Source organism: Sinocyclocheilus rhinocerous, unplaced genomic scaffold (genome assembly GCF_001515625.1).
Source record: "Sinocyclocheilus rhinocerous isolate Xijiao unplaced genomic scaffold, SAMN03320098_v1.1 scaffold3231, whole genome shotgun sequence".
Lineage (NCBI taxonomy): Eukaryota > Metazoa > Chordata > Actinopteri > Cypriniformes > Cyprinidae > Sinocyclocheilus > Sinocyclocheilus rhinocerous.
Window position 1 is genome coordinate 129,652 of NW_015662616.1, and position 11,199 is coordinate 140,850.

Sequence of the window (11,199 nt, forward strand, 5' to 3'; positions counted from 1 at the left end):
AACTTGTGTTTATGTAACCTTAAGTGGCTTGGCATGTTCTTCATCAGAGCTTCTGAACTCCACGTAAACGGCAATGTTTCGAGCCTATCAAATAAAACAAGAACAGACACAGCATGACATGCTAAAGAACGAAGAGCGGAAAACCGCAAAGAATCCTTCGCTAGACCTCCAGCAATTGCAGCATGTTCAGTCAGAAGTTAAAACTTAGTTTTGGTGTAAAATATTTAAGCCAGTATTGTATGGCGTTATTTTACTGTCAAATGTCGAGAGTGCACTGTTGTAGCGCGAAAGTACATTGCTATGATGCGCGAGCGCGAATATCTCCGCTCGCATGCGGATTTCCTTTGCTCTCGCACTAGACCGGACTAGCGCTCTCAGATATGCACTGCTCTCTCCCAGAGAGTGTGCGCACACTTATGGTGCATTCAAGTCATGTCGGATAGATCGTATTTACGAGTCAAAACGTGTCCGTTGCAATCGCGAATCTCTCCTCCGTGTGCGTAAATTAGTGCGAGAGCAAAGGCAATCCGCGCTCGCGCATCATAGCAATGTACTTTCGCGCTACAACAGTGCGCTCTCGACATTTGACAGTAAAATAACGCCATAGTATTGCACCAGTAAAAAACTAGTTTCAGCGTAACTATGCATAAGCTAAATATTTTCAGAAACCTCTGAGTGACGGCTGCAATAAAATAGTAGATTGATTCGATCAATAACCTCATGTTTTTTCTGACTTGTTAGAGATCAAATCAATCTAAACGCAGCACTTCCCCTGACCGAATATGCATAATTGCATATTATATTATATTATATTAGTGGTGTTTGCTAATACAAGCAGCAGTACTACTGTACAATGGCTTATGCTTAGGTTTTTTTTAATTTCCCACAGCCATTTTTGCAATGACACTTGTTGAGAAAACTGTCAACACAGCATGATGCATTAAGATTTTTTGATTCTCCCAACTATTAAACCCTTAAAAATTGTCACAAGTAACACTACTTTGTTTTGTCAGGTTGAATTTGTTCGTTCACTAAATGCAAAATATCTCATTAAGCCAATAAATTCACCAAGGCAATTACAGCTTATTTTCAATTAGTAACACAATAAACTGATCTATTATTTTGGTAACCATATTTTATAGGACACCTAATACGATATCTTAGTTTCCGAAGGAACAATCACCGTACAAAGGGAAGATATAAGTTTTAGAAGCTTGTACATAGACCTTGACACACAAACCTCAAGAACGGTGACAGTCCAAAAATGTAAAAAGACACAACAGATAACCAACAATAATGACGAAACAACAACAGACGTTTAGAAAAAAGTCAGCAAATAGTAAAATAATAATCCCATTACAGTAACCACATCATTTATTCATGCTGTAATGCATGCTGGGAACTCACAAATCCCTAATATTTCAGCAATATTGTGCGATAATTTTGACATTTTGGTCACACTTTAGTTTGGGGACCATTTCTCACTATGAACTAACTATTAACAGTGACTTTTGCCTCAATAAACTCCTAATGTGCTGCTTATTAATAGTTAGTAAGGTAGTAGTTAAGTTTAGGTATGGGGTTTAGGATTCATAAGAGATCATGCAGAATAAGACATTAATATGTGCTTTATAAGTACTAATAAACTATGAAAATATGTTAATAGTTAATAGTGAGAATTGGTCCCTAAACTAAAGTGTTACTGAAATTCTTTATTCAGACAGCCTTGTTTGTCTAGTTGGGACAGCATTTGGTCTGACATGGGTACGTTTACACAGATTTAAGATTTAATTCACATTTCGCAGTATTTGCGACTCGAAAGGTCCGGTGTGTATGTGACTTCCTCACCTTTGCGAAGCTCTTCTGGCTGTCATACTTGAGGTGCTTGGGGTAGATGTAGATGTGATTCTTGTAGACTCTGTAAGGCTGAGCAAACTTAGAAGAGTCCTGCAGGAACTCGTCCACCTCCACCGTCGGAGCGTGAAGACCGCAGTCCTGGAACGGCCTCAGAGCCACACACGAGGACGTCACACAGTCTGAGGAACACGTGCATGCATGCAGGTGAGTGTGACCAATAACATTCAGGAGCAAAACTGCATTTGAGGATGTGAGGACGTTTGCTGTATTAGACGTACTGGGACATTCCATGGGAACACAGTCCACGTTTATTTCAAGGTTTCCAGGGATGATCTGGAGTTTACTGGCCTTCTCTGCCCTGTAAAAAACACTTGATTTTACTGAGGTCATTTATGATCACGTGTGCTTCGTGAGCGTGACTGCAGAGTCTGTACCTCCTGTACTCTGTGATGAGCTTGATGAGGTCTTCTGTGGAAATCTTGTTGCTCTCCTGTTTGAAGAGCGGAGAGAAGCGACTTTCCCGGTCCACTGTGCCCTGGTTGTCCTTAAATACTGACCTGGATTATACAGACGGAAGAAATGTTATTAATAACCTTCTAATAGTGCAAGAGCTTGTTGTTGAGCATTTGTTGTGGCAAAGCTGAAGTACCAGGGAATGGATTGGGATTCACTCACCTTACAGACCAGGCAAAAGGCATTCGGTACTTTCCAAGTTTGCTACAGAATTGCTTGTTGGATTTCAGCATCTTTTGGACAGTCTGGAACAAGCAGAGAAACGGGATTTCAATGTATTTGAGGGAACAAAATTAATGAGGAAATCTCCACTTACTACAAAAATAAAAGATCATAGAGTATTTGTGCTTAAAGCAATATTCTGTGTATTATCCTTTTGCCACATATACAAATGTCTAAATGGCATTACTTTAGTGGCATTTAGTGACAACCAAGGGACCTTTGCAAACAAGTGCCCCAGTGCACAAAAAAATATATTTTCACCCAAGATATAATATTATTTGAACATGTATTTTTAATATTCTAAGACCATTAAAATGTTGTAATTAGAACATTATTTAAAGGTCACAAAAACATATCTTACAAAGTTCTAAGAACTTTATTTTTTAAATAATATAACATTACTTGAACGTTTATTTTTAATATTCTAAAAACATTAAAATGTTTTTTGTTTGTCATGATTAGAACGTTAGTTAAGGGTTACAAAAACATTTCTCATAATTGTTTTCACCTAAAATGTTATTTGAACATTTATTTTTAATATTCTAGGAATGTTAAAATGTCCAGATTTCTTGTTGTGATTAGAATGGCATTTCAAGGTTACTAAAACATTGTTACTAAAACATTGTTCTGCTAATTTTATTTGTATCCAAAATATAACATTATTTTAAAATTTATTTGTAATATTCTACATAATATAACATTACTTGAACGTTTATTTTTAATATTCTAAAAACATTAAAATGTTTTTTTGTTTGTCATGATTAGAACGTTAGTTAAGGGTTACAAAAACATTTCTCATAATTGTTTTCACCTAAAATGTTATTTGAACATTTATTTTTAATATTCTAGGAATGTTAAAATGTCCAGATTTCTTGTTGTGATTAGAATGGCATTTCAAGGTTACTAAAACATTGTTACTAAAACATTGTTCTGCTAATTTTATTTGTATCCAAAATATAACATTATTTTAAAATTTATTTGTAATATTCTAAAAACGTTTTCTCTCAACATAAAGAACATTCATCAAGTACAAAAAGCATCTTATGAAACGTATAGTTCCGGTGCTTGATTCTGATTGGCTGAGCCGCGTTCGAAGCTGTTGTAAATTACTCTACAAACACACACCTTTGTTTACGTTTGTCTGTTGCTCGGCAACCACTTTGTTGCAACCACAACGGTTTCTGAGGAACTACATTGTTTGGTGGAAGAATACTGTTTTTATTAATATCATTACACTTTATTTGCTCTGTTTTATTTTGTGAAACCTTACTACGTATATGGAATAACCGTTTTATAAAAGCAATAAGCCCCGTGAAGCCGTGATTTACAGTGAATTTATAACAGCTCCGCTTCGCGTCATGCCTAACAACGGCCCTTAGCTGTTATAAATTCACTGTAAACCACGGCTTCACGGGGCTTATTGCTTTAATAAGGACCTTCTGAGAATGTTGATCTCAGAACGTTTTCTCGTTATAAGGACATTCATTGATCAAGTAAAAACAACGGCATGTGGACGTTCAAAGAATGTTGTTCTAAGAATGTTTTCTCTCAAAGTTATGAGAACATAACTAAAGTGATAAGTATGTTCCATAAACATTACTAAGAATGTTTTGTCCTAACATTTTTATAACGTTAGTGAGAACGTTCCCTGTTAGCTGGGATAGCTGAAATTGCGGGATCAACTCCATATTAATGTCTACCGTATGTATTTAGAATGCAATGTCATTAAAGTTTATGTTGGTGTCCAGCAGGTGTCCAGGTGTCCATATACTTTTGTCCAAATATATATGTGTATATATATAAACACATTACATAACCTTTATGCATTTAGCAGATGTATTTATTCAAACAGCAGACAATCGTTTAAATGAAATACCTTGCTGGAATCTGTGTTTTTAATGTAGGGTTCTGCACTGCTGGAAATATTTCCCATCAGCACTTTCTCCACCCGTGCCACCATCACGATGTCTGTGTGCGGGTTTGTGATGGAAAAGATCGCCTGCAGGAACGATCAACCATATAAACCACATAAACACATAGATCTATACCCGGTGACACTGGCTGTGAAAGCACATCTCCACATTAAAGGGCTCCTGCGCTGTTACCTGACTGGTGAAGTGCAGCCAGTTCTCCAGCTCTGGGCTCAACTGGCAGTCCTCGCTTTTCTTCTCTGCAGGCGAGCTGAGGCCATTTTCCTGCGGAGCACCATCCGAGCCTTGATCTCCTGCACTGCCAGAGCTACTGAGCATCTGCCGCACAACCTCGTGGTTTAGGTCCATGTGGAAGTCAGCGGAAACCTTCCTGCCCTCACGGATGTCCAGCAGAGAAACCGACACGAAGAAAGGCTCGATCTGAAGAGAGACAGCAGTGCTTTAGCATACGTATATGCAGATTAATAAATGATACACTACATACGGCTGAGTCTATATGTTTGATCACCCTATTTGTCTACTAAGTTTATAAAGCTTTTTGCAGAATTGGCAGAAATGTTTGTTTTTAGTACTGGCCTACAGAAGCTACGTAAGATCTTCAAGTATTCCCCACAAGACAGAATGTATATATATATATATATATATATATGTGTGTGTGTGTGACCCTGGACCACAAAACCAGTCATAAGGGTCCATTTTTGGAAATTGAGATTTATACATCATCTGAAAGCTGAATAAATAAGCTCTCCATTGATGTATGGTTTGTTAGGATAGGACAATATTTGGCTGAGATACAACTATTTGAAAATCTGGAATCTGAGGGTGCAAAAAAAAAAATCTAAATATTGAGAAAATCATCTTTAAAGTTGTTCAAATGAAGTTCTTAGCAATGCATATTACTAATCATTAGTAACCTCTGAGTGATGGCTGCAATAAAATAGTAGATTGATTCGATCAATAACCTCATGTTTTTTCTGACTTGTTAGAGATCAAATCAATCTAAACGCAGCACTTATTTTGTTTTTGTCTTTTCTGTTACAAATTCTTAAACCATGATACATTTACATAAGAAAGCAAAATGACTTAAGATATTAATTCTCGTTTATTAAAATTAAGCGTATACTTAAGAAAAAAACATCTGTACATGTGGAAAGAAAAATTACAAATCTTTTCTTTTTCTTACCCCATGGACAGTTTTTTTCTTGTTTTAAGCATAAACTCACTAACAGTATATATTTTTCAGAAAGCAAGTCTTAAAGGGTTAGTTCACCCAAAAATGACAATTAGGCTGCGTTTTACTCACCGCCAAGGCTCCTAGGTGTATATGACTTTCTTCTTTCAGACGAATCCAGTCGGCGGTATATTAAAAATGGTCTTTGATCTTTCAAGCTGTTTAATGCCAGTCAGCAGGTGTTGCAGTGCATCAGTCCAAAAGAAGTGAAATAAAAAGCGTCCATCCATAAAAAAGTGTCTCACACGGCTCCGGGGGGTGAACAAAAGCCTCCTGTAGCGAATCGATGCGTTTTTGTAAGAAAAATATCCATATTCAAAACGTAATAATCACTTTAATGTAGCTTGCGCTCACTGTTGCACACGGAAGCAGTTCCGGGCGGATGACGTATGAGGTCGGCTCACCCGCTGAGTGGCATTAAACAGCTTGAAAGATCAAAGACCATTTTTAATATAACTCCAACTGGATTCGTCTGAAAGAAGAAAGTCATATACACCTAGGATGCCTCGGGGGGGAGTAAAACGCAGCCTATTTTTCATTTTTGGGTGAACTAACCCTTTAATATCTTTTGCTTCTCAAGTAAATGCATCATGATTTAACAATGTTTAGATATTTGAAATTGAAAAAAAAAAAAACTATGCACAATAAAAAAAAATACCAATTACGAAAATTATTTTTGTAGTGTCTTAAATATTAAAAACAAATGCAATTTTAATGATACCGCTTCTTTTGAATGATAAAGCTTATTTGTCACTCTTATTTTATCTGTATGTGCTATTCAGCTATTCTATCCTCTGCCAGTGAATTTTCTGTTGTGATAAAGGACGTGAGATCGTACATTAGTCACTGGCTCAGCATCGGTCTCGTTGACGCAGCCCTGCAGTGAGAGGTTGAGCGAGCGGCAGGAGATCATCAGTCTCTTCCCGAGTTTCTCCTCGAACGGCTGGACAGAAGCAGAGTCCCCAAACTCCATCCTGGGGCTCCTCAAAACCTTCAACGCAAAGCATCCTTTCCTCACATACCAAAATAACAGCCACAATGAAATTTCCTTTGCAAAACCCCCCAACAATGCAGTCGATTCCCAGCTGCTGTAAATCACACACGGCTGGCGGTGAGACGTACAGGAATATCAGGATCCAGAGAGAACAGGTTCAGTCTTTCCTCTCCTCTGGCAGCTCTCGCCGAATCCTCGGTCTCAGAAATATACTGAAACATTACAACATCAGCGTTAATTATGAGCAATGCTCTAATGACAAACCATTAATCACAGGGTTATGTCTTTAAATGTTGGGCTTGAGGTGTTTTTAAGATTCTAAACAGTAAAAGAGTGAATCACTCATTGAAAGGATCGCAAACTGCATTTTTTATTTGATATAGTGTTTCTTTACCCATATGGCAAAAATATATATTGTTTTGTGGACAAAATGTATTTGAAGTATATGCTAAATATATGTTGCAAACAGTGAAGCTCAATGAAATATATTTTTGATGCAGAAAATATATTTATTTTCAACCTTCATATACTAAAATATATTTCTAAATGGCAAGAAAATAAATTTCAGTAGCTTATATTTAAGCTAAATACAAATGTTGATGGCCTACTAGAGATCAAAAGTAGATGAATAATGATTAATCTAATCAAATATATGAATGCATTTTCTTGGACTGAAATATATAGACGTCAAAATACATTTTTGTATGCTTTTCAAAAAATATATTTATACATTTAAAAAAATATATTGACAAAAATATATTGGTAGAAAATATATTTACATAAATATACTTTGAAACATCTTTTAGCAAATATATTTTTGGCCATTTGTTTGTATATTTTTGAAAATATATTTTAAATGTGTAAACATATTTTCAAAATAAATAAATATTATACATATATATAAATGGCCAAAAAATGTATTAGTAGAAAATTTGCACAAATAGATTATGAAACATATTTTAGCAAATATATTTTTGACCTTTTTGTACACTTTGAAAATATATTTTAAATGTGTAAACATATTTTCAAAATAAATAAATATTATACATATATATAAATGGCCAAAAAAATTATTAGTAGAAAATTTGCACAAATAGATTATGAAGCATATTTTAGCAAATATATTTTTGACCTTTCTTTGTATATTTTGAAAATATATATATTTTTCTGTATGGGTAAGGTGCACTTATAATGTTAGCAGGATTTTTACACCCAAAACCATCAAAATAAAAAAAATAAAAGTCCTTTTTCTACCCTGATTGTAGCCCTCTGATTTAAACACACGGTTTATTTAAGACTTTAATGTAAACGCCTACAGCCTGAATGACTGATTTACACAGACATTAGTTTCATGAATCAAGGCCGTTTCCCTTTTTCAGAAAAAGGATGTAATGATGGTGTGTCTAGGACGTAACACGACAGAACTACAAAGCATTACCTTGGCCAGTTCAGGGTGGATGCCGTTTTCAGTTGTTTCCTCGTGTTTTTGAACAGGGACATGATTCGATGACACATCAGTGATCTCTAAAACAACAACGACAAGGAAACACTTTAGCTAAAAATGCAATGAACAGATGCACAATGCAAGCATGCAGTGATCTTCACGCATGCCACTAATTGTGTAGTGGATTTTGGTCACACTTCATGTGTGTCAGATGATCCTCAGGGCACCAGCTCAGGAATTTAACCTTAACAGTATGAGAAGGATCCAAAAGCAAATCAGTATCAGTTACTTAGTTTAGCTTACTTTATTTGTACACGTAGGAAAAGTGAGTTTGCAACATGTTCACAGACATTAGTCATAGTTTTTGCATTTTCATGTGAATTTATGTAAACTTATCATTGAGTAATACAGTATCAATCCTTAATAATCCTTCAAATATGTTGCGTCAGTCTCTTTGCGAGGCTCTTATTTTGTAAAAGGGCAAATGACAAAGAGAACTGTGGATCTTATAGGCCTCGTTGAACGTAGATCTAAAGTTGCTTTCCAAAATTTTTGCGCTACAGATGGAGAAAATAACAAAGACGTTAAGATATACCATGACGGTGCACTCCTATGACTTATGAATGCGAGAAAGTGCAAGCAATATGGCAGAACAGTCCCGCCTTCTGAATAAAAGAGCCAATCACTAATCGGTAAAGTCATTGCATCACTGGAGTCTCCGGCTGCTATAGAAACAGTCAGTGTTTTCTGAGACGCGCACTTAGAACTGGCTGGAAAATAACACTATTTGAGCATAAGAAACAACATTTATGAGACAGTGGATGTCAGGTTTCATTGGTGATTTCAAGTATGAAATTTAATCGTAAGCTTGGCGAACAGTTTTGGAGAATTTAAAGTTTCCCCATTCCCCACGCATGCCTGAGAAGTGTTTCAAAGAGGGCTGCTGAGTGAAGTGACTTGTCTTAAAGGGACTTTGAAAATACTTCCTTCTATCATTAATGGAGGCCAAACAGGTTTCATCACGGGTAGTCACAATATTACGCCTGCTTCACACATGATCCGTTTGCAGCACGTCTGCAAACTATGTTTTGCGATCCAGAAGCAGCACACGCTCACTGTGCTTTCACATAAGATGTGTTTACAGTGCGCTACTGATCCGCGAGCATGAGCAAGTGTGAGAAAAGGTGTTCTCTGACCACCAGCATAATACAATGCTTCATATTTACTATCCTTGTAATTCTTTACTCTCTAAATTGAAGTTGGAAGTTTCTTCACAATGCACATTCTGTAATTCTAATTTGGAAACAATATCACACTTCTTTTTTTGGAGTGTGATCATGCAAAGGATTTTTGGAAAGAAATATCTTGGCTTGTTTTCTCTGCTTACAACAAACTTTCTAGTTTTGAAATAATTCATGTACTATTTTTGATTTGGGATCAAAGGAGCTGGATGATGTGTTCAAACTGTTAACTCTCTGTGGCTTATTTCATCTTCACAAATGTAAAGTTATTGATTGTATGCCCAATTTTAGGATTTTTTGTATTGATCTGAAACTATTTTATGAATCTCTCTGCTCATCCCTCAATAAGAAAGCTGCTAAAACAACTGTATTGATGAAAAAAATAATGACTTTGATGTAAAGGTAACCTCCTAATTTTTCTTTGAAGTTGACATTTTTGTGTAATTATTCATTTGAGTGATTTATTTTTTTAAAGATGTTTATGTTAACTTTTTATTTATTTGTTTTTTTCTGTTTATATATATATTTATTATTATTATTATTATTATTAAGCAATATGGCAGAACAGTCCCGCCTTCTGAATAAAAGAGCCAATCACTAATCGGTAAAGTCATTGCATCACTGGAGTCTCCGGCTGCTATAGAAACAGTCAGTGTTTTCTGAGACGCGCACTTAGAACTGGCTGGAAAATAACACTATTTGAGCATAAGAAACAACATTTATGAGACAGTGGATGTCAGGTTTCATTGGTGATTTCAAGTATGAAATTTAATCGTAAGCTTGGCGAACAGTTTTGGAGAATTTAAAGTTTCCCCATTCCCCACGCATGCCTGAGAAGTGTTTCAAAGAGGGCTGCTGAGTGAAGTGACTTGTCTTAAAGGGACTTTGAAAATACTTCCTTCTATCATTAATGGAGGCCAAACAGGTTTCATCACGGGTAGTCACAATATTACGCCTGCTTCACACATGATCCGTTTGCAGCACGTCTGCAAACTATGTTTTGCGATCCAGAAGCAGCACACGCTCACTGTGCTTTCACATAAGATGTGTTTACAGTGCGCTACTGATCCGCGAGCATGAGCAAGTGTGAGAAAAGGTGTTCTCTGACCACCAGCATAATACAATGCTTCATATTTACTATCCTTGTAATTCTTTACTCTCTAAATTGAAGTTGGAAGTTTCTTCACAATGCACATTCTGTAATTCTAATTTGGAAACAATATCACACTTATTTTTTGAATGTGAGTATGCAAAAAGGATTTTGGAAGAAAAATATCTTGGCTTGTTTTCTCTGCTTACAACCATCTTTATAGTTTAGAAATAATTCATGTACTATTTTTGATTTGGGACATCGAGTGGCCCGCAGAGAAACAGGCTGAACCACAGGAAAGTAAACTTGATGAACGCTTTCTGCGTGCTAAGCCGTTACCTCCGCGCCGGAGTTTGCCGTTTTTTCCCGATCTCCACACTGAGGTGTCGAGATCGTGAAAGAAACCATTCTCGGCCCGGTTATTCATCCCCACCTCTGATTACTATGGAAATGTGGCGGGGGGGGGGGAATGGGGGTACAGAGCGATGCCCCGGGTAGAGCAGACGCTTGCGAGCTATAGTCGAGCAAGTCAAAGCAGATGACATCTTAGAGCTGAGGAGAACCGCTGATTTAGCTCTCCGCTCCACCAAGGAGACCGCCCATGCTATTGGGCGGTCCATGTCAGCTCTGTTGGAGGCGGAGAGGCATTTATGGTTGACCCTGTCCGATATGAAAG

General features: G+C 36.7%; 1 protein-coding gene across 1 annotated transcript in view; it reads right to left on the reverse strand.

The window, feature by feature from the left end:
- LOC107728226 (dedicator of cytokinesis protein 10-like) overlaps nt 1-8,272 on the reverse strand; it is a gene marked incomplete at its 5' end in the record, with an annotated part of 43,794 nt that extends 35,522 nt beyond the window's left edge. Inside the window, 10 exons of the mRNA XM_016538325.1 lie at nt 19-84; nt 1,849-2,036; nt 2,136-2,215; nt 2,292-2,414; nt 2,533-2,615; nt 4,469-4,591; nt 4,698-4,943; nt 6,593-6,745; nt 6,877-6,960; nt 8,187-8,272. Coding sequence (XP_016393811.1) covers nt 19-84; nt 1,849-2,036; nt 2,136-2,215; nt 2,292-2,414; nt 2,533-2,615; nt 4,469-4,591; nt 4,698-4,943; nt 6,593-6,745; nt 6,877-6,960; nt 8,187-8,272 — 1,232 coding nt within the window. The remainder of the gene's footprint in view (nt 1-18; nt 85-1,848; nt 2,037-2,135; nt 2,216-2,291; nt 2,415-2,532; nt 2,616-4,468; nt 4,592-4,697; nt 4,944-6,592; nt 6,746-6,876; nt 6,961-8,186) is intronic.
- Nucleotides 8,273-11,199: the final 2,927 nt, after the last annotated feature.